The sequence below is a fragment of the Mixophyes fleayi genome, chromosome 3 (assembly GCF_038048845.1).
Source record: "Mixophyes fleayi isolate aMixFle1 chromosome 3, aMixFle1.hap1, whole genome shotgun sequence".
NCBI lineage: Eukaryota > Metazoa > Chordata > Amphibia > Anura > Limnodynastidae > Mixophyes > Mixophyes fleayi.
Genome location: NC_134404.1, coordinates 109,008,806 through 109,036,088, shown reverse-complemented (window position 1 = coordinate 109,036,088; position 27,283 = coordinate 109,008,806). Strand labels below are relative to the sequence as shown.

General features: G+C 36.1%; 1 protein-coding gene across 4 annotated transcripts in view; it reads right to left on the bottom strand.

Annotated features, from left to right (window-relative positions):
- NLGN1 (neuroligin 1) overlaps positions 1-27,283 on the bottom strand; it is a 565,297-nt gene that overhangs the window by 353,605 nt on the left and 184,409 nt on the right. For 2 of the 4 annotated variants that reach the window (XM_075202152.1, XM_075202151.1), the window contains exons 2-3: positions 22,808-23,605; positions 22,347-22,406 (exon numbers count right to left, since the gene is read on the bottom strand). In XM_075202152.1, coding sequence (XP_075058253.1) covers positions 22,347-22,406; positions 22,808-23,300 — 553 coding nt within the window. In that variant the 5' untranslated portion in view covers positions 23,301-23,605. The remainder of the gene's footprint in view (positions 1-22,346; positions 22,407-22,807; positions 23,606-27,283) is intronic. The other 2 variants (XM_075202153.1, XM_075202154.1) reach the window with 1 other exon arrangement.

Here is a 27,283-nt window from a genome sequence, read left to right as displayed (position 1 = left end):
AAGGTTCATCAAGGTTGGTTTAATTGTGAGGCGGGAGGGTATCATGACACAAAAATCACCCCACTTGCTATATAATCAGGTATTTCATAGTAGGCTCAATCCTTTTCTTTATCAATTGATATGGTAGACGTCATCTTGTTTTGCGAATTAATGCTATATCAAAGCTGTATGTGTCCCCATATTACATATATACATCTATAAACATCTATGTAAATAACTTACAGCTGGTCATAATATCCAATGATATCATTGCATTAACAGATCCATATTCTAGCTATCAGTAAAATAATAAAAAATATTTATGTTTATTTCAGCAGATATTACATCCAAAGTACTGTTCAGCTCTTTTTTCTAATTTATGGTCTATACAAATACAAATGCATGAATGCTCACTACAAGTCACAAATAAAATGTAATATAAGTTGTAACGGGGTTAAAACCACATACTAAAATGTCTTGGGTTATATGGTTCACTTCTCCCTTCAAAGTTTTCATTTGGTATATGCATATTACTGAAATAGGAAAACCTTCAAACTACTCACCTTCCTTCTTAATTTACTCATACTTGCCTACTCTCCCGGAATTTGTGGGAGGTTCCTGAATTTGGAGGACTCCTCCTGGATGAGTAGACATTCCCTCCGCCGGAGGAGAGGTTGTAAAAGTCAGCAAGTATGAATTTACTAAAGCAAATTAGTCTAAAACACAGTGCTGCTATTCAGGTAAAATTGAGGCTCCCACCCCCACTTTTTCCAAGACAACCTCACTTATTAGAGGGAATATATCAAAGTAGATGTTTTACTTTGTTTCACATGGAAGCATCTTATGGCTTTTCTGACCTGTGAAACTGCGAGTAAACTACATATCCCAATTCTGTGAAACTACAAGTAAACTACATATCACAATTCTGTGAAACTACAAGTAAACTACATATCACAATTCTGTGAAACTATGAATAAACTACATATCACAATTCTGTGCAACTACGAATAAACTACATATCACAATTCTGTGCAACTACGAGTAAACAACATATCATAATTCTGTGCAACTACGAGTAAACAACATATCATAATTCTGTGAAACTACGAGTAAACTACATATCATAATTCTGTGAAACTACGATTAAACTACATATCACAGTCTGTGCAACTACGAGTAAACAACATATCATAATTCTGTGAAACTACGAGTAAACTACATATCATAATTCTGTGAAACTACAAGTAAACTACATATCACAATTCTGTGAAACTACGAGTAAACTGCATATCACAATTCTGTGAAACTACGAATAAACTACATATCACAGTCTGTGAAACTACGAATAAACTACATATCACAATTCCGTGAAACTACGAGTAAACTGCATATCACAATTCTGTGCAACTACGAATAAACTACATATCACAGTCTGTGAAACTACGAGTAAACTACATATCACAATTCTGTGAAACTACAAGTAAACTACATATCACAATTCTGTGAAACTACAAGTAAACTACATATCACAATTCTGTGAAACTACAAGTAAACTACATATCACAATTCTGTGAAACTACGAGTAAACTGCATATCACAATTCTGTGAAACTACGAATAAACTACATATCACAGTCTGTGAAACTACGAGTAAACTACATATCACAATTCTGTGCAACTACGAGTAAACTACATATCACAATTCTGTGAAACTACGAGTAAACTACATATCACAATTCTGTGCAACTACGAATAAACTACATATCACAATTCTGTGAAACTACGAGTAAACTACATATCACAATTCTGTGAAACTACGAGTAAACTACATATCACAATTGTGTGAAACTACGAATAAACTACATATCACAATTCTGTGCAACTACGAATAAACTACATATCACAATTCTGTGAAACTACAAGTAAACTACATATCACAATTCTGTGCAACTATGAATAAACTACATATCACAATTCTGTGCAACTATGAGTAAACTACATATCACAATTCTGTGCAACTATGAGTAAACTACATATCACAATTCTGTGCAACTACGAATAAACTACATATCACAATTCTGTGCAACTACGAATAAACTACATATCACAGTCTGTGAAACTACGAGTAAACTACATATCACAATTCTGTGAAACTACAAGTAAACTACATATCACAATTCTGTGAAACTACAAGTAAACTACATATCACAATTCTGTGAAACTACAAGTAAACTACATATCACAATTCTGTGAAACTACGAGTAAACTGCATATCACAATTCTGTGAAACTACGAATAAACTACATATCACAGTCTGTGAAACTACGAGTAAACTACATATCACAATTCTGTGCAACTACGAGTAAACTACATATCACAATTCTGTGAAACTACGAGTAAACTACATATCACAATTCTGTGCAACTACGAATAAACTACATATCACAATTCTGTGAAACTACGAGTAAACTACATATCACAATTCTGTGAAACTACGAGTAAACTACATATCACAATTGTGTGAAACTACGAATAAACTACATATCACAATTCTGTGCAACTACGAATAAACTACATATCACAATTCTGTGAAACTACAAGTAAACTACATATCACAATTCTGTGCAACTATGAATAAACTACATATCACAATTCTGTGCAACTATGAGTAAACTACATATCACAATTCTGTGCAACTATGAGTAAACTACATATCACAATTCTGTGCAACTACGAATAAACTACATATCACAATTCTGTGCAACTACGAATAAACTACATATCACAATTCTGTGAAACTACGAGTAAACTACATATCACAATTCTGTGAAACTACATATAAACTACATATCACAATTCCGTGAAACTACGAATAAACTGCATATCACAATTCTGTGCAACTACGAATAAACTACATATCACAGTCTGTGAAACTACGAGTAAACTACATATCACAATTCTGTGAAACTACGAGTAAACAACATATCACAATTCTGTGAAACTACGAATAAACTACATATCACAGTCTGTGAAACTACGAGTAAACTACATATCACAATTCTGTGCAACTACGAGTAAACTACATATCACAATTCTGTGAAACTACGAATAAACTACATATCACAATTCTGTGCAACTACAAATAAACTACATATCACAATTCTGTGCAACTACGAGTAAACTACATATCACAATTCTGTGCAACTACGAATAAACTACATATCACAATTCTGTGAAAATACGAGTAAACTACATATCACAATTCTGTGCAACTACGAATAAACTACATATCACAATTCTGTGAAAATACGAGTAAACTACATATCACAATTCTGTGAAACTACGAGTAAACTACATATCACAATTTTGTGAAACTAAGAGTAAACTACATATCACATATCTGTGAAACTACGAGTAAACTACATATCACAATTCCGATATCTCTTTAAAAATTATGTCAGCCTCCCGTGAGTATTGGAAGAATATGTGTGAGTAGTAATATATATCTCTTCAGATATATATGTGTTTTGAATGTCTTTTTGCAGTTTCTTTAAAAATAGTCTTTAATAGGTTTTTTTGCATGAAAACGACATGCTAAAATGGATTGTCTGTGCATATAATGTGTTTTTCAATCTGTCCCCATAGACTAAATCTTAAAATCTATGGAAAAAAACTACAAGAAGCTGTGTTTTAAAAATTGGACAATATAAAGAAACAAAGGTCTCAATAAAACAGTGAGTTTATTACTTTCATCATAGAATAACATTATCTGCCTTGTTGGTATTTTTTTTTAAATAAAAAAAGGATGAAAAATACAGCAATAAAATGCCCAATGCCCAGTATCACAGGCCTAATTAAATAACGTATTACTGAAGCTGAACCTCTTAAGCAGCTGCATTCTAGACAGCATTTTTGACTACTTAGAATTACTACTTATGCTGCCCACAAACAGGACCTTCAGTTTTTTTGGCCAGGTAGTCGGATGACTGGATCTGTGACTAATTTGCCTATACATGTAATTGTTTTGGGTCAATACACAAGATTTTGTTATTTATCAGCAAATATGGTAAACACTCCCCTCCAAAAAAAAACATGATTAAATTGGCTATTAAGATTGATGAATGTATGGCCAGCATCAAGACCACTTGCACGAAGGGCTATGGTAATTGGCAATTATGAATTTGTAACTCAAGTAAATGTATCAGATAAACTTGCTAAATATGTAGTTCACTCATGTATAGAACAGTGACAGTTTAAATTTTATATATATATATATATATATATATATATATATATCCCTGTATATGATATTTCATAGACATTGCTTAGTGATATCATTATATATAACATAATAGTGATTAAGAGAGCTAAGTTGAACAATCATCATCATCACCATTTATTTATATTGCGCCCCTAATTCTGCAGCGCTGTACAGAGAACTCATTCACATCAGTCCCTTCCCCAGTGGAGCTTACAGTGTACTCTTTTTCCCACTGGAGTACACCCCACTCAATTCCCTCACTGGACTCGACACAACAATAGGTTTCTTAATGTCTGGCCCTTTTTTCAAATTTTCCCTTCAGCTGTTGACATACAAACAAGATGCAAGAAGTCCTGTTTTTCCCAATATCTTCAACTTCGCCACCTGTATGACACTGTCCAACGCTCCAGCTTTGATGCTCATTTGACATCCCCGCTCGTGTCATTTTGTTCCCTTTGCTCCTCCTCCAGAGAACTCATATCCACCTTCTATCGCCTCATCTTATGCTCACTGATGCTCCCTCAAGGACTCACATGAACGTAATTGAGAAGAGGACTCACCCTGAAGGACTGGAACAAAATATACCTCAATCTCTTCAAAACCTCGATACATGTGGCAATGAGCAAAAACACCCTGTCCCACATTTGGTGGCACGTCCAAAACTGACCCCCTTCTGGGACTCTATTCACAGCTTAATTCTCAACATCACTCAGATCTCTCTCCCCGCTTCTCTTTCTTACTCCCTTCTCTCGCTCTATCCCTAGTGTCCCCAAACACACTCAAAAACTCATCTCATACATTCTCAGTGCCGCAAAATGCCAAATCGCTCTCTCCTGGAAACACTCAGAGCCACCTCAGCACCCTTCTATTATCACTCAAATCTGGCAGTTCTACAACATCACAGGTATTCTTCGCAATTGTGTTTGGAGTCCCTGGACTAAGTACCCCTCCGTCCTTCTGGAGTTCTAAGGCCTTCCGTTCTCAGCTCTCTTCCATCTCCTGTTTATCCTAAGCTTTCAGTTTTCTCAATTAGTCTTCTTCTTGACTGGTGACTTCCCCCTTTCCTTCCCCACTCCTCTCTCCCCTATCTCTGCGCTTTCACTCAATCTTCCCCATTGCTTATTTGCCTAAATCTAAATTGGTTGCAATAAATGGAAACTTATACCTGTTTTGCTTGCCGCATTTTGTACGTTTCCCTCCCTTTGTTTTTCACTTGTAAAACTCAACAAAAATGTTTATTAAAAAAAAAAAGCTACGTTATTATAATGATTAATTAGCTACTCCTACCATATATTGTAAAGATGCTTAAAGTAAACTCTGGGTTCTTTATACTGCAAACCTTGAACCCAAACTGGGAAGGACAAACGCAATCTACAAATTGCAAACCGCAGCATCAAATTGGCATATATTGAAGATTGATCCGCGATGATATTCGAGATGCTCAAGCATCAAAATTCCAACCTGTTTTAAATTTTTGACCATTTCGTTAAGATTGTTAAACTAAAAATCTCTGGTGCCATAGAGAACAACAACCTGAAATGTATGAGCAGTGAGGTGTCTTTCAGCTGAGATGCTAATATTATTTGACCTTCTGTTCAGAATTATGCTGTACCACTCTTATTGTCGATTTGCTATTCATGAGAATAAGCTTAACAGGAAAATATTCCAGCAATGAGGGAGTCAATAAGGGCCAAAGGTCGGGGGTGGAATAAATGTATTTGAGAGACATTCTCAAAATTTGAAAGCAGACCTATATTCAATCGTTCTATAATTAATTATGCTGGAGTTATAGGTACTATGCAGCTAATAAATTCCATTTGTCAAGCTGTTTGTTGACACTGACAAAAAGAACTGCAGATAGCTCTTAAGGAAGGGACTGGAAGTTGAATCATAAAAATCTTTCACAGACACAACTGGTTGAAAGGCACATTATCATAACTAAAATAATAGAGAGTTGGATACAAATGAATTCCACTAAATGTCCATCATTAAACATGTAATGATTAAATGTATAGTTGAAGTCTAATTCTATCTAGTGGCAAGACAAGTCATTAGTCAGATAATAAAACAAACAAACACAGGAGACTCTGTGGAGGTGTCTACACTGGCAAGCAAATTATTTAGAACTTTTTAAATTAATTTCATAGCATTTATATTATTCTACTTGCATAAACATTGTTTGACTACAGATTGTAATTGGCCTAAACTACTTCCCTTCTTTCCCAACAATATCCCCCCCTTCTCGATCTTTGTCACTAGTAGTGGGATTGTATGCAATCCAACATTTCAATTGATCAAAGGGAGACACATTATTGTGTGTTCTAAAGCAAGTATACAGAATGTGTTATATTTTCTGACACCACTTAATTATCCTTTATTTATACAGCAACCACATGGGAGTTGTGCTGTCAACAAATTAAATACAATTACATTAGAGTTGAAAGTAAAGTTGGTAATACCTAGTCAAAGAGCCTTGGTATCGTATTATTGCATACGACTACAAACAATAAAAGATTTAATACACCTACTAAGATACAGGGTAGGTGTTTGCAAGCCAAGCAGATAATTTTGCCAATATTATCAAATTTCTGGTCCACATTATTAGTCAACCAGATTACCACCCCTGAACATAGTTCACTCATACATACATTTATTTTTTATAATAAAATAACCTTCTGATCCCAAATCAATATTGCTGTATGACTGAACCATATAGCCCCACTAAGTACTTTTACATTGCAATCTGACTGAACCAATATGTACTATGCAGCTCTAATATTTCTATGGATGGTAAGCTTGCAAGCAGAGCCCAGTGATTTCACTTCCTTTATAGGCCATATCAAATGTAAGGATGCTGCAGAATTAGTGGCACTATATAAATAAATGATGATGATGATGATGATGATGAAGGATGTATGTATCATCGTCACCATTTATTTATATAGCGCCACTAATTCCGCAGCACTGTACAGAGAACTCATTCACATCAGTCCCTGCCACATTGGGGCTTACAATCTAATTTCCATAACACACACACAGAAGGACACACAGACAGACACACACACACACACACACACACAGACACACACACACAGACTACGGTCAATTTGTTAGCAGCCAATTAACCTACTAGTATGTTTTTGGAGTGTGGAAGGAAACCGGAGAACATGGAGGAAACCCACGCAAACACAGGGAGAACATACAAACTCCTTACAGATAAGGCCATGGGCGGGAATTGAACTCATGACCCCAGTGCTGTAAGGCAGAAGTGCTAACCACTTAGCCACCGTGCTGTGCCTTTTCTGGCAGTTAATATTGTGAACGAGTTATAGCAAAAGCTGCAAAATACTAATTAATAGTAAGAAAATACAAATTAATAGTAAGAAAATACAAATTAGGGCATTATTAAACATCACACTTGAAGCATCTGTAATTGAATGGAAAAAAAAAAAATGGCTTTTATCTGGTATTTTCCTTTATTATGTCCAAGTTTAATCTTCAGCCAAAGTGTTTTTGCAAAAATTAGATAAAATTTGCCAACTTGGCTTATTTTGGACTGACCGATGCAGTCCTAAAATGTAGTGAAGTTTTCAGATAATTTTCTGGATCACACAGAATATAGTCTTTAGTGCCAGGAGAGTCAAAAAGTAGCTGCCAAGCTGTCATATCCTCAAATACTTCATTATAAGTTGCCATAAAGAGATAATTTTATCTAATTGTCCTTGTAGTCTGGCTTTCTCAATAATATGCGTTGGCGGCAACAGGATGATGAAAATAAAATAAAGTCATTAGCTATATGATACATGAGGTGCCAGTTTTGGCTACTTTAGTACTTTGGGTATTTTCTGACTGTAAAAATATCAAACCGGGTAATTGTAATGTTTAAGGTGGTCCGTGACTCTCTATAATAAAATAAAGATTGTAGTTCAGCATACTAAAGTATTTGGTTTACTAATCAGCAAATCAATTTTAATAATAATAATTTACTTTGCACCAGGGATCCTCCAATGCCATATTCTAGATAAAGACTGAACACTATTACAAACGATTATACCGAATGTGTAGGGTAGGTCGTGCCTTAGCCCGTAAAGGTAATTTTCTGACGGCAGAACACATAACTGTCAGGCACAGACTTAGGGGGCATATCCTGTTGCCCAGAAATACCCCCTTTGTACTCAAATCACACTCTGACAAAGACAGAAGGGCAAGTAAGGTGGTACAGCCCAACCCCCCAAATAGTTAGATCCTAAGACCAATCTGGCTGCAGCATTGCAGCCTTCTCTCCTCGGAGATCTATATAAGTACTATGAGCTGACAATGTTACCATGTCGCTGATACTTTAATAAACTTGATGCCCCTGAATGCCTTGCTAATGGGATGGTATTCTAGAGTGCCAACTGTAATGATACCTAGAGAGAAAATGTGTATAATCATAGTTCCTCTCTGAGCATAGTGAAAGGTGTGCGGTCTGCTCAACAGCAGCAGATGCAGGACTGGCCAGATCAGGACTGGACTGTAGTATCTCTGGTCGAGAGGTGTGTGGCATGGGGGAGAGGGGGAACAGATGTAATTGCGGAATGCTGGGGGTGTAGGGGGTGGCCATCAAGCATGAGAGGGGATAACAAGAAGGACAATGAGAATGTCAATCAGACAGGAGAGGGACCAATGATGGTGGAATTGAGACATGGTAGGGTCAAAGAGGTTGGCATTGAGGGGTACGTCAGGTAGCAATGAGAGATATAACAAAGAACAATCTATGGTAATGTGATATGGGAGATTCTGGCTGAAATTTATATGGAGGAGGGTTTTGTGGATGTTAGTAGTAGAGAAATGTAATAATAAGGCAAAGACAGTTAAAGGAATGTCCCCTGTTATGCAACACAAAGCGTGAACCATACATGGTAAACAGTGGTGCCCGTGGAACTACAGAGATAATGTAAGGGGCTGGAGGCGGACTACTACTTATTAAGTGCTAGGTATGCCTCTTTAATAGTATGGCTGCACCCTCTAATGGGATGGTCCTTCCACATCCTCCTAGATTCACCCCTCTAGAAATCCTGTGTTTGCCCTTGACGTATGTGTATATTTGACACTCATGCAGATAACAAGGTGTACGCTCACATTCATCTTCTTGGAAGTTATTTCATCTAAATGCTTTGAACATCTATTTGTGAGACTGCAGTCTGCCTTGAGACTGTACATGCTCGTAAAAGTAAAACCATCACATTGAATTTCTACATACTATCACTTTTTAGACCAAGTGGTTATTTAAATACAACTTTTCAAATTATCTTAAAAATTCTACTTGCTGGAGGCTCAGTTATATCTTAAATAAGCCTTGAAATTAAGGGGGCATTTGGATTGTCATATATCCCCTTTAAGCATATCTAAGCAATACTGAGTAAGCAATAGTTTCCAGAGACTGTGTCCCGGCAAGAATGCTACTCAGGATACTAATTAAACAGTGTGAGGGCTACTAGTTCCTACCAACTGTGACAGTTGAGGAAATAAGAATATTCTATTGTCTTTATGAGTGCTGGTGTGCATGATATTCCATGAGGTTATCGGAAGTATAAGGCTAGAGATGCTCAAATTACTTGAGCAAAACGGTTTGACAACTTCAAATTTTTGGTGTTACCAATCTTGAAAATTCTGAAAGTCGGTTTAGAGTCGAAGTTTGAATTTGCTGATTACATTGGCAAATGTTAAATGTACTAAACAAGGTATCAATTTAAGCTCATACACGGTTGAAGCTGTTTGAACTGGTGCGAGTTGGTTGCACCTGTTTACATTGCTCAGACTCAGGATGCTTTATCAAATGTTTGAGAATTTATTGGGAAACTAAGAAATTTTGGGATTTTGAGAAATTCTACTTAAAATCAGATTTGGATTAAAAATTAGATAGTGCTACAATTAGAGTGGACGTTTTAGTTGGACTTTAGAATTTAGGGTCAAAAAATAGAAAGTGGTTTTGAAAAAAATAACTTGTGAATGATATATTTAGGTTGGGTAAGCGTAAAAGATGGCCACAATTCCAACAGCGAGGACATCTACAAATGAAAAACGAATTTAGTAAAAACCAATGTAATATAAGCAGACTGAAAAATGACTGTGCAGATCACCGATGGGAGCAGTATGCTGACCGCAACTTATTCCAATTCGACAGCTCTTCGGCAGTACACTCTGATGTCATCGCGACTTCTATAAATGTTAATTTAAAGCGGTAATGTCGGGACCCCGCAGGCTAAGCATTTAAACAGTTAACCCGACGTTGCCGTTTTAAATTAACAATCATAGAAGTCGCAATGACATCAGAGTGTACTGCCGAAGAGCTGTCAAATCGATGGGAGCATGCTGCTCCCATCGGTGATCTAAGTCTGCTTAGGACTAAAGCGTTCGCAAGAATATGTTATACCGTCCACTAACCTTTCAGATATAATATCTACTAGATTCTGGATTAAAAAATACATGTCTTTTTCAAAAATGGGATGGGTAAGTCCTAGACTTCTCCCTCTATTTCAAGCCCCACATTCAGTCCCTCTCCAATTCCTGCCACTTCCCCATCATGAACATTTCCAGGATCCAGCCCCTTTTACGTTGGAAGCAACCAAAACTCTCATTCACTCCCTCGTAAATCTCTTGCCTACACTACCGTAACCTCCTCCTCTCTATCCTTCCATACTCTCCCGTCAGCCCTCTTCACTTTATCCACAACGCCACTCAATACCCACCGTTTTTCCTCTCTCACCGCTCTACCGCTTACCCTCTCTGCTACACTGGCTATATGTCTCCTACAAAATCAGGTCCCATCTCTCCAACCTCAATGTCCAACTTAATTTCTACCCACACTCCCCCAGCCCCCTCCACTCTGCCAACATACACTATTTCACTACCACAATGACTACCTCTTCACACCCAGGTCTCCAGGATTTTGCCTGTATTACTCATTTCCTGTGGAACGCACTCCCGCACCCTATTAGATTAGCCACTAGTATACAAGGGTTCAAATATGCCCTTAAAACTAATTTTCAATCTTCATCTAACCCTCAGCCCTCCTCCTTCCAACTCCTCTGACCTTGTTACTATTTCTTATCCCCACTCAGTGCCCCCCTATTTATCTCCCTAGGGTGCAAGCTTTCATGATCTAGGACCTCTTTTCTTGTGTTTTCCTACTTACCATTGCACCTCTAAGCCTGTTTTCCCAGCCCTGTTTCTTGAGCACATTTTCTGGGCACAGGCCTACTGCACAAGGGTGCTACTCATCACTTATGCTCAGTTGTGTCAATAGCTGGATCTGCAATTTTGTATTCTCTGTTTATACTCTGTTAAATCATTGATGAATGGTCTTTGTATAATATTGTATTGTGTAATTATACATTATTTTTAGCTCAGTGCATTGTGTAATACTGTTAAATGTGTACTCTGTTCACCCCCTATATTCAGAGCTGCAGACCATATAATATAGTATATATACTGTATACAAATATATATGTGTATATATACACTATATGGACAAAAGTATTTGGATGCTTGACCATTACACCAACAGGGACTGTAATGACATTTTATTCAAATACATATACTTTAATATGGAGTTGGTCCCCCTTTTTCAACAATAACAGCTTCCACACTTCTTGAAAGGCTTTCCCACAGTGTTTCTGTGGGAATTTGTGACCATTCATTCTGCAGAGCATTTATGTTGCAGTTTATGTTTATGTATGGACGTTACAGTTCCTCCCAAAGATGTTCGATGGGGTTTAGGTCAGGGGTCAGTGCGGGCCAGTCAAGTTCTTCCACACCAAACTCATGAAACCATGTCTTTGTAGTCCTTGCTTTGTGCACTGGGGCACAGTCATGTTGGAATAGAAAAGGGCCTTCCCCAATCTGTTGCCACAAAGTTGGAAGCATAGCATTGTCCAAAATTACTTGGTATGCTGAAGCATTAAGATTGCCTTTCACTGCAGATAAGGTACCGATCCCAAACCCTGAAAAACAGCCACATACCATTATCCCTACTCTACCAGGCTTGCATGCAGCTGCTCGGCCATGGAACCCCATTCCATTAACCTCCCACCGCACAGTTGTTGTGCTTATATTAATGCCAGGGGAAGTTCAGAACTCTTCAGCTACGGAACCAGCAGAGCATTTTCGACTTTTATGCACAATGCTCCTTAGTAGTAGTTGACCCCGCTCTGTGATATTACGTGGTCTTCCACTTTGTGGCTGAGTTGCTGTTGTTCCTAAACTCTTCCCCTCTCTAATAATATCACTTACAGTTGATATATCCAGCGGGGATGAAATTTCACAAACTGTCTTATTCCAAAGGTGGCATCCTATCATAGTACCACGCGTGAAGTCACTGAGCTCTTCAGAACGACCCATTTTGTATCACAAATGTTTGCAAACTGAGACTGCATTGCTAGGTGCTTGATTTTATATACCTCTGGCAACGGGTCTGATTGAAACACCTCAAATCAATAATTAACGGTGTGGCCAAATACTTTTGTCCATATAGGAGAGAAAGAGAGGGAGAGAGAGAGAGAGAGAGAGAGAGAGAGAGAGAGAGGAGGGGGGGGGGAGAGAAAGAGAGAGCATCTGTAATGGCCAGGACTGTCAATTTAAAAATACCAGGAATACCTAGTGTTGTAATCATGTCCAGTTGTAATGTCATGTTGAGTAAGGATGATGTCCTACATCTGTACTGGGTTTAAAATTTCTAATTTTATTAAATATGTCTAGTGGACTGGCAGTAGGTTATGTGTGCTCTATGTCTATGTAATATGACCATTTCCAGTGATTAAGTCTTGTTGGTAGATGTGATACTCTTCGTATCCAGAGGTTATGCCACATGTGGAATGATGTCCCATGTCATTACAGAGTGTTCTGCACATGTGTAAAGATTGAGCTTGTTTATAAAGGGGTTAAAGTTTTCTATAACACAGAGCTAGTCAATGGTGCCCTCTCCAGGTACAGCATCAAAATGTTATCAAGATAATTACATAAACAGATATAACAATAAAAGGTGTTTTGCCTGAAATATATGTTAAATTAAAAAAAAACAGTTACTTTGGTTGTTTATTTTCCTTAACTGAATATCTGTAACTCAAATGGGGCCCCTGCTTTTTGATACAATTTCCTATTTCTACAATATGACTGCTGCCTGAATCTGCACTCAGTGGGCTCTCCAAACATAATGTTATGTGATATTTTTTCCAAATGACAATTATGCAGTGAAATGAGTTTGTTGATTGACTGTCTTGTTAGCATCTGCAAAAGGTTGTTCAGGTGCCATGACGTGTTACTGGCATTATCTAGAAGAGACTCTGAGGAGTTTGTAGCCACCTGGCACAATGAGTGTAAAGACAAAATACTGCAATAAACTAAAAGGGGAAATCATACATTAAAACATTTATGTAAAGACGCTCTTTTGTGTACTCCTATCCCTCATAGATTCTAAGCTCAGTTGAGCAGAACCACTATTATGTTTCATTTCAGTGTGCTATTATAGATAAATGCATGTGGCATGATTACTCCATAATCTAGTGCTGCAGTATTTATTTTTGGAAGAAAAAATTATATTATTAAAGTGGGAGAGACCTGTTTTTTTGCGTACATACAGACAGGTTATATGAGCATAAGAGCTGCTTCTTACTTTTCTCTGCAGTACTTTAACTCTTTTACTGTAGTTCTGCCTTTTGGAAACATACACTTTTCACTTCATAGAACTTTGGGAAATGTTCCATGTTTAACCTTTTATTATTTCTACAAATACATAAATTTTTTAACTTGACATTCTAACTACACCCTGTCTGAAAGAGAGTGGAGGTCATTTACAACAGGCAGCGCACCTTACAGCTAATAGTGCAAGCTTTGTAAAGTGTGTCATTACATCTACATTTGAATGGTTATATACAGTAGGAGAAAAGTTAGACAATTGTGAACACCCACACACACACTTTCTTTATAATTAGGTGTTTTGGATGTAAGGAACTTAACTCTGCATCTGGCACAGTGCAAATGCACAATACCAATTTTCTGGATTTGCCCAGGCAATAATTACATTAACTAATAAAGCATTGACCTGGCAACCCTGGAAACTACCCTCTTCTGCAAGGGTTTGCAGAGATTTTTTTCTTAGCACAAATAGAACATATTTAATGCATTGTCTGGAGGAGTCCTTACATCAGATTTTCAAAGGGAAGGTGTTAGAGAAAAGTGATACAGTTTGAAAGTGCATAGACTAGTTTAGTGCATAGGAGATGTTCACATTCGACTCTCCTTTCTAAAGTACTGTTGACACCTTATCTTCACACAACTATAATTTATCCATGTGTTCATGGACTCCTACAACTTTTATTAACTACATTGTTTTATTTTTCAACAAAGCTTATAAGGCCATATCAGGTCACTGCAGAGAAAACAGTCACCCCATTAGTTTGGAAGAAAAGATTTAATCTGGCTGCTAAAAAACGTTCTTTACAGTAAGTGCAGTGAAACTATGGAACCTACTCCCACACTGACTGAAGAAAGAATTAGATATATTTCAATTAAAATAGAAAGTGCAGATCTACTGCCATGAATAAACATACATACGATAGGGTACTGATCCAAGGAGTAGTCCAGTTACTAGTATAGGACCAGTTCTTTTTCTAGTAGAAGTTTATGCATATGCTAGCCTTTTTCAGGTTATTCCTTTGTATAGGTTCTGAACAATCTTAAGGATGTGTACCTCATTGTATCTAGCTGACATTTTTTAATCGAATCAACAAAAACTATATCAAATTCTACACAGATATCTTACATTAACCGCTAGTTAGACTCTCTTTTAGAGCTAACTGGTTGCCCATATTACCTATGCCTATACAAATGGTTTAACCATTTAAATTGTAAGGGCACAGGTATATGCAATGCAATTTACTGATATATCATTGGGTATTTTAAACAGCTAGTACTAATACTTTTCAGAGCTGTGAATATTATGTTAATTACACAGCTGGAAGAAAATGCCATGGTTGATATTAATGAACTTAGTACAATGAAGATAATTCTCCAAGCAGCCTTTAATCAGAGTGTACTCATTTTATTTTATAACATTCTTTAGTCATTGTATCTTTTTGTATTATTCTTTTTCATATATAATCTGAAGCGACCTAAGAAAATCATTTATAGTTTAACACTTGTGCCTATCTGTAATGTCTTTGTGTTTATTAGCAAAATCATTGAACAAAAAGTCAATATTTTGATTCAAAGCAACTCAGATGCCCATACATTGTTACCTGTAACATATTATGCTGGCCATATGCATTCCACATTCTGGCCTTGTGGCCTTATTGCTGAACATTTGGTTTTATGAGCAATTTAGCTACACATCTGAAGGAGTAAACTGTACTAATCATATAACTAATGCACCAGATTAAATGGCAAGATAGCCAATGAATGCTCACCATAACCACAAGTTAACCAGTGCCGATTACTCACATACACCAGCGTGGCTCGTTGACTAATCTGTATTTCTGTCCTGTCAGATCAATTCCTCTCTCACTGTATTTAGGACAAAGTCACAAATTTCTGTTGCTTTTGCGTGCCATAATGAATCAGGCCCGGAATGCTAAATTTTACATAGATTTTTTGAAGTTGAAAAAGGGTTTTTTTTTGTTTTTTTTAGATTAACTGTAATTTATAATTTACATTCTCCTATGTTGAACATTCCTCTTGTGTTTAAAATGTTGCTTTTTGTATACTTTTTTTTTATACTGTTCAAACATGACATGGGTGGAGGGGCATATTCAGTGCTATAGACAGCATCAATTGATGGCCTTATCTGTGTGAAGTTTGTATATTCTCTCCTTGTTTGCTTGGGTGCTCCGGTTTCCTTCCACACTCCAAAAACATACTAGTAGTTTAACTGGCTGCTATTAAATTCACCCTAGTCTCTCTTGGTCTGTGTGTGTGTGTGTGTATGTTAGGGAATTTAGACTGTAAGCTCCAATGGGGCAGGGACTGATGTGAGTTCTCTGTACAGCGGTGCAAAATTAGTGTCGCTAAAAATATTGCTGCTACTGATGATTTACTGTGAGTTCCCTCATTTTCTCCCTTTAAATTGTTGGACTGAGGTTTGTGATGGGAATTGACATTTTTAATATCTCAATAAATTTGCCATTTATTTATTTTGTGTTTTGAGTGTAAGAAAAATGTAACGCCTATTATATAAGTATTTAAATGTCATCACTATACAATATTTGTTCCATTTTCATTGACATCAAAGACAATCAGTCGGGTGTGAAGTATCAAATCTTTTCCAGGAAACTTCATTGACCACTTTTTTTACACTCGATGAAAGCAGAAAATATCTAAAATGATTATGTTTTACACCAATTGTCTCATTTCATTAACCTCTGTTTACTGGACCACAAACACAGAGCTTAGCAACTATTTTTTACCTTATGGAGAAAACCATTTAAAAAGCTGCTCCCTACACAACTGTCTACTTAACCTGACTTGTCAAACAACTGTAAAAAAAAACAATTATTGCACATTACAGTATGGTTCTGTATGAGTTTAATCGGTTAGTATTAAAAGTAAATTACTTTTAATAAAGTGAACATAATGTGATACAATAAACATTTATTTTTCCAACATAAGATATTTGAAATAATGACTTGACACTAGGCAATGAAACTTGTTATTTCTTAGGTAAGATACTTCTCTCAATAATGGAATGGCATGAAAATGATAATTTGTGACAGATTTTCTTTTCAAACTGATCCCTAAGTCTTGTGACCTGCTAGTGTTTGACCTAGACACCTGCATACAGGTGCAACCATTTAATTGAGAAAACTCCCTTTTCAAGGATACATGGTAAATTTTCAATAGATTAGCAAAACAACTTGGCATGGTTCAAAGTTCATTGGATTTGATTCAAGGGTCTCAAATACTCTACTGAAATGAATTGTATGTAATGCAAATTAATTCACACAAGTGCAAGTTCACCAATGCATTGCAAGTTCACTCATGGGAGAACAATATGATGCATTAAATTGTAGTTTAAAACATACTGTTAGAAGAGCAAATTCTATTGACTAGAGTCCATGACTAACATCCAAGGTATGTTATAAATTCAATTTGTTACTCAAAACATGTCTTTTTAAATAGCCTTTTCTGTTCAAACCAAGGATAAAACATTCTTAATTGAATTTATGTAACTAGAACTACTGGCTCAATATCACAAGTAAACCATGAGAGATTCAATCATGTCTAGTTTCCAACTTCCGACTCGCTGTTTTCATATTGGCAACTTTTTTACACTCTTGAGTAAAGTTGCTCATACAGAGACAAATATTGGTACGGGACAACACAACTCGTGATATAAATCATTATGTGTATGGGCATCTAATTTAGATATTGAAATAGAAAAATTAAATCACATTTAAATAACAATATGACATTTATTTCTGATAAAATAAATATAGTAATCCTTTATTTTTAATTCTTCACACCAAGTCTTATGTATTTTTGGCTCTCCACTTTGGACAATCCCCCTCTGTATGTGCTGCTCTCCCATATAGCAAATGGGTGGCTGCCTTCCTCACTCATCTGTCCCCCACTACCTGAGCTATACTTGCAAAAGCAGCTGCTCCTTAATCCATCCTGTACTACTCAACAGAATCGGATAGGGGCATTCTCATCAGCTCTATTAGTGTGCAGTGGCTGCCTTCATACATGGCGAGTGTTTCCATCCTAGGTAACCTGCACAGGCATTAGTGTTAGAAACAGACGTGAGAGTTTTTCGGCAGGTTTGAAAAACCAATCAGATTCTAGCTATCATTTATTTAGTACATTCTACAAAATGACAGCTAGAATCTGATTGGTGCTATAGGCAACAGCTCCACTTTTCAAACCCGCTGGAAAACTCTCAGTTTGATACATTTACCCCATAGTGTCTGGGTGTGGGACCAATTTTTTAATCCTACATGACTGAGTTGTTAAATGTCTAACCCCATCCTATCACCAGCCCCATCTAGCATACTTTTGTCTGCTGCAATCCCTTTGACACTATACAGATATAGCTAGCCAGCCTAATATTATCTAGATAATGTCAACACTACTCAAATGTCTTATTCAGAATGCCCGGATTGGCCAGTGATATTGGTCAAAAGACACCAGAAACTCTCTTTATTGTTTTAATGTTACAGAATCCGCTTTCATTTTAGGTTTCCTTTAAAATATAACTGAGATTAATTATACACTATATATCTTGCAATGTCAGTGTGGAAAACACAGATATAAATATAAAGCCCATGCTTATTTTCCAAGTTCAAAATAAATCATCAGAACAACGAGAGTGTCAAAGAGTGACACACATTTAACTTTTATTTGCAAATAAGAACATTTAATCAATTGCCACACTCCAAACCCAATTTACTTGGCCAGAGCCTGTTAACAAGAAGAGATTTTATAATGATGAATAGCAATAAAAGTTTGTACAGGGTACGTAGGAGTCATGCATCTTTATTCACGCCTCTCTGAGCCTAAGTCAGTGTAATAGGTTGTGCTGCTAATTACATATGCCTGATGTGCTGCATAATAAGAAGCACTGCTGCAATGCACACTGGCAAATGACATGTAAATTACTGCAGCCTTGTCTCAGACTACAGAGCACTTTGTACAATTGCCCACTGTACCCCCATTTACAATCATGACACACTGGCACAGACTCACATAGTGTATTGAGTACCTTGCATGATACTGAGCCAGGATGAGAAGGCTTTAACTGTAGCATTGAGAGAATATACATTGCTTTATACACACATTGCAATTTTCACTCAAAAAATGTCAGTAACTGCCTAGATAGATATGAGATAAATAGATAGATAGATAGATAGATAGATATGAGATAGATAGATAGATATATATGGGATAGATAGATAGATAGATAGATAGATAGATAGATAGATAGATATGAGATAGATAGATAGATAGATAGATAGATAGATATGAGATAGATAGATAGGAGATAGATAGATAGATAGTTAGATAGATAGATAATAGCTAGAAATGTAGATAGATAAATAGATATAATAGATAGATAAATAGATATGAGATACATACACAGATAGAGAAATAGATATTTATGAGATAGATACATAGATATAGATAGATAGATAGATAGATAGATAGATAGATAGATAGATGGATGAGATAGGTATATAGATAGAAAGAAAGATAAAGATAGATAGATAGCTATGAGATAGGGATAGAGAGAGAAAGAGAAAGAGAGAGTGGTGATACATCGATAGATATGAGATAGATAGATAGATAGATAGATAGCTAGATAGATAGATAGATAGATAGATACATATATAGATAGATTGATATGATATAGATAGACAGATAGATATATAGACATACTTGCCAAGTATGATCCAGGAGCCTGCCGGGGAAGGTGGGTATGCAGGGGGCGGGGCCAAACGCGGAAATTCCAGGTGAATCGCTGCGTTTTGGACCTAATTCTGCCCCCTTCACTAGGAAGGCAGATCAGGGAGATTGTCACACTCTCCCGGGAGTCCGGGGGACTCCCGCGAAATGCGGGAGGCTCCTGGACATTACGGGAGAGTTGGCAAGTATGTAGATAAATAAATAGATAGATAGATAGATATGAGATAGGTGGAAAGAGAGAGAGAGAAAAAGAGAAAGAAAGAGAGAGAGAAGAGATACAGAGATACATATATAGTTATGAGATAGATAGATAGATAGATAGATAGATAGATAGATAGATAGGTAGTTAGATAGATAGATAGATAGATAGATGTGAGATAAATACATAGAAAAATAATTATATAGCTATGAGATAGATTCATAGATCGACAGATAGATAGCTAAATAGATAAATAGGAGATAGGTAGAGAGACAGATATATAGGAGATACATAAATTATAGCTAGAACGATAGACAGATAGATAGATAGATAGATAGATAGATAGATAGATAGATAGATAGATAGATAGCTATGGCATATATATATATATATATATATATACAGAGAGAGAAAGAGAGGGAGATGAGATAGATAGATAGATAGATAGATAGATAGATAGATAGATAGATAGATAGATATTAAGTCTATTATCTGACACATAGGTTGTGATGATGAACGCTGAGCATCTGTCAATACATATCTCTTATTTCACAAAGTAAGATTCCAGACATTTCTAAAATCTGTCCTCATTCAGTGGCAGAACTACCATTGGTGCAGCAGGTGCGGTGCACCTGGACCCATGGAGATAATGGGGCCCACTGCACGGGGAACTATGGGCCCTTGTTCCCCCCTCCCCGCTAGCATGCACCAGGGCCCACATCTTACTAGTCCCGCCTCTGTCCTCATTCGTCCTCACTTAATGGATACACTAGCATAAGGAATTATGCAGTGATAACACTCACCCAATATAAATTACCAGGTAAATAACACTCAATAATCTGGAACACAAGGGATCTCTGTATCAAAGTACCATCTCAGTATTATGGTTATCACCACTTTACTTAATGTGGAAAAAATTACATTTACCAAGCTGACATAGTAAAAGGGAATTTGGTATATACTAATTTAATTGAAATATTTCTGTTGTGTGAAATGAGGGGACCCTCTTTTATTGATTAGTTTTTTCTTTCTCTGCATGAAAAAATAAATGCAAGCACATTACTTGCGGCTCATAATCATTCCCTCAGCAATTAAGTTGTGATTGTTTTTGCCCAGTCATTATTTACAGCCTGACACTCTCTGCATGCCCATTAATACAGGTTTTGACAACCTCCTGATTGTAGGTAGAAATTAATTTAGAGTTCCTTTTTTTAAACTCCCTCCTGGTAACTTGCCGGCATGATGCTAACTTGAATATCTTCTGCAAATACTTGTGTAATTTGTGTGGTTTTAGTGGAGAGAAACAAAGTAGTTGTCTTTATCGTCAATATATTATCATTATATTTACTGTTTTCTTTCAGTTGGCAAAGATCAGCAAATGTGTACAAAACTAGGGCTGCTACTTCAAGCACACTAGTCATTGGCTATTACCAACAATGTAGTTGCTTTTATACACTGGAAAGCTAGCAAAGAAGCTTAAAATCACCCATACAAGGTTATTCGGTTTAGTCTAAGCTGAAAAAGTAAAGTATAAAATACACCAATATTATATATTCTATAAAAATCAAATAAAACAGCAATTTTTCCTTTGGAATGTGGGGATTATAGTTCCAAAACTAAAGGCTGAAAACAACTAGTAGGCAAAAATAACATAAACACCATTGTTTCATGTGTTACTGTGTGTAAAGTGTACAACTGTGTGTGTTTTTTATAATCGGTGGATACATAATTACTGGCTATTAGTTTCTATGTAAAATGGTTTTCCATTAAAATGTCACATTATGTGAGACAAAAAAAAATGTAAAAGTTTGTATGTCTGAACCACCTATTATTATATGGAAAACACTATAAAAAGAATAAACATACAAAAAAAACATTGCAACAACAACTTATTTGTGAATGGAAAACCTAATATGTTTAAAACATTTGAGACAATCGAGCACGGAACCCTTACAGAAACTATTGTTTATAAATGTTAAAAACAATATTTCGTAAAATAGAATAATAAGACAAAGTGCTTAGTTTATTTCTACTAAATATTTTCCTATTTACCAATGTTGGATATGGGACAACATTAAATTGTATTGTCTGATTCAGATGTATACAAACTGTGGCTATCTATTGGGGTTATGACATTTCTGAATCTCTTAATGAATAATGAGAGTTGTACTGTCTAAGTAAAAAAAGGCTTACATTAAATATTTATCCTTTCCCATTTTAGCACAAGGTCCTTAATACAACTGTGTTAATTGTAAACAGTATATTCATAACAGACAATAGTTTAAACTAAATATAAAACTGTGAAAAAAGATAATAATAATAATAATAATAATAATAATATAAAGTAACCATATTTTCCATTTTGATTCTTAAACTAGTGTATTACTATACATGTAGTAGATATTTTATACTCCTTGGTCCTGTTCTCCTTAGCACGTTAGCCATTTCTTTTTGCTGTAACTTTAATACATACCTCCTTTTCTACATATTTTCTTGCCGGGTTTCCGGACACATTCCTTGGATATTCTTTTTACTGAAAAATGAATAAAAGACTAAAAAATAACATGGAGCTCCGTGACAGAAAGTAGGAGCATGCAACACCGTTTACCTAGCTCTGCCTTTGGCTATGTTTCCAACGCTGTGGCGTCTGCACATGCAAATGGAGTAGAATGTATCATCAATGGGTAGGTAGGAGAGAGGAGATACCTTCCATTGTAATACCTGTGCCCTGGGAGGACATGAGTGTAGACATGAGTACAGAAACAAGAAACAAACACAGAAGAGCGCTTCATGCACATCGAAAGCCAGCATGCTGTCAGCTAATCACCATGCAACCTACACAAAGGATTAATGTGGTTAGAATTGAGGAAAGCAAAAAAAATAAAATAATAAAAAAATCAATTTTCCTTGTTTTTATTCCCGCATGTAACTCACCATCCTCAGTTGGAACATATATGTTTAAATACAGACAGTCTTCATTCTGGTCTTGCACATAGGAAGAAACTACATCCAGGTTGTTGGTGAACCAAACAGGAAGCATGACTTCCGGAAGTCTACCTCCCACAATGTTTTGTGGACATACCGGGGCAAACTGAGTGGCATTTTTTAGATCTCCCCAAGTTGTTGGAGGTTCTGGTGGTTGGAAACGGTGTTCCCCTACTGGGGGAGCAGCATAGGGAACACCAAGGAACTGGATAACAGGCCCTAGTATTTCATTATTGAGTTCCTTCTTAACGCCTCGTACTTTGCCATATGTCGTTGAAACTATGGGGTCCACATCATCCAGTTTTTGCGAGCACACAGTTGCAACGTGAAGCAAAAATCCAAATATATACAATGAAAACATGACATCCAATCCCATGGGTTGCAGACGCAACCGTGCTACTCTCCATAAACCGTTCAGTCTCATGGACCTTGGAAATGCCATAGTCCCACATTAGTTGCACAGGAAAGCAGTGTTGTTTGTATCCACTTGTGTAAAGCAGGGCAGTCGAATAAAATGTATCAGGTTTGTTAAACGTGATCCTGCCAGGAAAATCTCAGAAGTGTTTTCACGCAGTAAGAATCTTCCATTGATTTCGCACTCACTGAAGCAGCATCTTCACTAAGTACTATTTATCAGGCTACATTCTATTGACAATACTGTTTTCCATAGTAGCAATATCAGAAGGGCTGCCATTTACTGCACGCTGCTTTCTTATAAATCAATCCAGTTAGCCGCAGGTCTATATCCTGGAGAAAATGAGAATAAGTCATTAATAGGAAACAATATATATAACACACAAAATAATTACATGCTGTGCAAGTAACCATGTGTTTGTTAATAATTTCTATTTCCTAATTATAGCAAAGAAAGACAACTTTAATTAATTTCATGATTCATTGGATGGACATTTTGTGAAAACCAATTTACTAAGCATTTTTTTTACTGTATAAAAAAAACTGAAAGATAAATAGTTACTCTCATGTTTCTTAAAAGACACAAAGAAATTAAAACAAATCTATTTACATTTATGTAATATTTTTATTCTGTTTCCTCAAACCTAGAAATAATGAACGCTATTGTCAAATCAGCAGCAATCTGATGGAGACAGCCTTCAACAAAACTCCGGCGTAATATGTGACCTTACAGTTATTGTGGAACTACAAGGCTAAGCAAGGCTTGACTACTAGATCATTCTAGCTGAAATATAGCTCCCTTTATTTCAAGAATATCTCTATCTTGGCAAAGGTGATGGAAGACACCGCTGAATTTTCAAGGCTGCGGATTACTAATTATATTCACTTAAATATTTATGTAGAATTAAATGTGATATAAAAGTTAAAAACACTGTCATTCAACTTTTGTTAGAACTGTTTACACAGTGTTAATAATCATTATGTTCTGTTTTGTTATGATGTGGCTAAAGTACACAGAGTACAGAGACAACAGGTATACATGCATTTCATAAAGCAGTAACAAAACACTCCACAAAATAAAACATTTAAAAAAATGAATGGTTGTCTTTTCAATAACCGACCTGCTATACATGTGTCACTATGCAGCATAATGCAAGAACTGAAGATGAATCTACTCAAATTCTTAGCACTTATCTTTAGACATACAGTAGCTCTCCACAGAAGTCTAAAGGCAACAGACACATAGAGCGCAGAATTTTTTGCATGCAGGTCAACATCTTATTGTCAAACAAACTTTAACCAGAATTAAAAGGCTGAAACCAGCTTTAAATGAACATGCTGATCACCAAAGACTGACTTGTTTTTCTTGTATGGTTAGTATGTCAGCCTAGGACTTCATCACAGCATGAGTTTAAACAATGCTTCACATTCTGAACAAATGATCGTTTTGAGGCATGAAAGTTGTGAAAGTCAGTTCTTCTATATCCTGCTAGGTCTGTGAAATTGATGTAGTAAAAATGGCAGCATTCTTCTACACTGGAAAGCCAATAAAAAGTCACATATTACTAAGATATTTTTCATTGGCTGTGTGAAGTCACATGGTTATGATGTATTAGACTGCTTCTTTAATCAGGAAGCAGTATAAAACTAAGAGCTAATAACTAGTGTCTCATTTGATCTGAGTTTTTAGTGGAAGTGTTCTCCATCCTTACTAAATGCTAATAGTATATGGAATCAGGGGAGCATATAGGGGGGGTTTCTGGTTCTCCAGAAATCCCTCCCCTCCGCGAAGATCGGGAGCTAAACAGTGCCCCTACATAGGGGGTAGATACTGTACTATACAGCAGCCGCGGCACTGTCAAAGAAGCGTCCGCGAACGCTTCTTTGACAGCACTGCGGCTGCTGTACAATACAGTGTCGCCGAAATTCATTTCGGCGGCGCAGCAGCTCTCTATATTTTCTTTTTTTTCGGGGGGGCAACCCCCCTTTTAAAAACCTGCATGCGCCCCTGGGAATAATGCAGTATCTACTATAAACTACAAGGAAATTAGAAGTAGTCTCGGATTGCTGTGACAATGAAAAAGGCTCTATTTTGAATGTATTTATACAGGTCACAGGAATCCAAGGTGACCTCTAGTATCTGTAGTAAGTGGTGTATTATTACTTACAATACACACTTTTGACTTACGAACAATGAAGCAATAGCATTGGAGTTCACAGTTTATATATCTCAATTTAAACTATTTTTAATTCAGTGTCCAATAAGCAATCATAATACCTTTATTGTGACAGCACTTTTTTGCCCAGATTTCAAATAAATACTAGCAAGGCTAAACATATCTGCCATTTATACATTTAAATGAGTTGTATATGCCAGGTGTAGGTTATGCTGTCATGTGTGTATAATATCCCCAAGGTTCCATACACAGAAATACTCCCACTACACAACATATTTATACAGTAAGTAATATTACTAGCAAAACTTCCACTGCAGTGAATGGAAATAAAATGCAGAGTCAATTATAGTAATATATTACTGCCTACAGCATTAAAAATTTCAAGTAGATTCATGTGATATAATATGAACACCGCAAGCAATAGCTACAGTTGGTATACCTGCCGTGAATATATAATTGTAATAAAATGAACAAATGAATAAAATGAGAATGGATTACAGGGTTCCAAAGCTTAGAATGTTTAAATCTGAGATCATGTTCTCAGCATCAATTGCAATTTATCAGCAGATAAGTAATATTTACTTAATGTAATTTAACAAGTTTGTGTATTTTTTTATCTACAATACAGTCATTGTATATATTAAAAAATGGACATCAGACTGAACTAATTTACCTATGTACTTGATTTTTCTTGATACTTTATTAGTACTTTGGAAGCAATTTAATGCATGTGTTATTATTTTTGTTTGTACTTATGAAAGGCAAATTTCACAGTGATATTATGCCAGATTGTTGGGTACCAAGACATATTGTCCCAGCATGGCACTCTTACAACCTCTATGTGTTGTGATTTAATACATGTTCGTTTTTATTTAGAAAAATAAAATAACAATGCTAATATAATAAACCAATGCAAAAAGTGATATGTGTTTATGGCCTTTAACCGCCAAAACTAATTACTGATAATGTAACAGATAACAGTTAAGAAACAGAAAGTATATGATGACATTGAACTTCTAGAACCCAATGCATTCATTTGATAAACAGCCATAGGGCCTCATTCATCAAGGTACGCAGACCAAGCGCAACCTGGTTTGAAAGTACGTATTTTGGCTTTGCACATGCCTGAATTCATCAAGACATGGATGTCAAGAATTTGGGTATAGGTCTGCTGTGCTCTTCCACAAAGGACACTGCAGGATATGTCCAAGGTTTATGTGGATTATAAATTTGCAAAAATAGAATGCACAGAAAGAAATATATTATATTATATATATATATATATATATATATATATATATATATATATATATATATGTAATGCCACCAGTTACTAATAAAGGCATTAATGATCAAACAGTAAAAAAAGAAAAAGAGAAAAAGCGTGGGTTTATTTAATATTTTTTTCCCATGAAATATATGTATTAGGATGTTGTTGAAATAATATGCTAATATGTTAATATGCTAGGATGCTAATAAAGTTTTTTTTAACCTTGCTCCTGATAGCAAACACATGTTATAGCATTCATGCGAGACTGTCATCACTACTGATCAGGACTGAATCTAGCTCTGCATCTGGAGCAAGAGACACAGCAGAAAAACAAGTAACTTTCAGATGCCCAGAGCTAGATACGGACTTGAGGTTTCCATCTTCTACCCTGAAATCTAATGAATAAAAAGTATATTTCGCTGTAGAAATGTTAAATATATTCCAAAATGCATTTCGTGCTTCATGTTAGATTTCCCTAATTAAAGGTGTTTCATTTGATAATTTGGTAATCCCTAAAACAAAGACCAGTCTGGTCCAGTAGGACCATGTGTGCTGTGAAAGTTG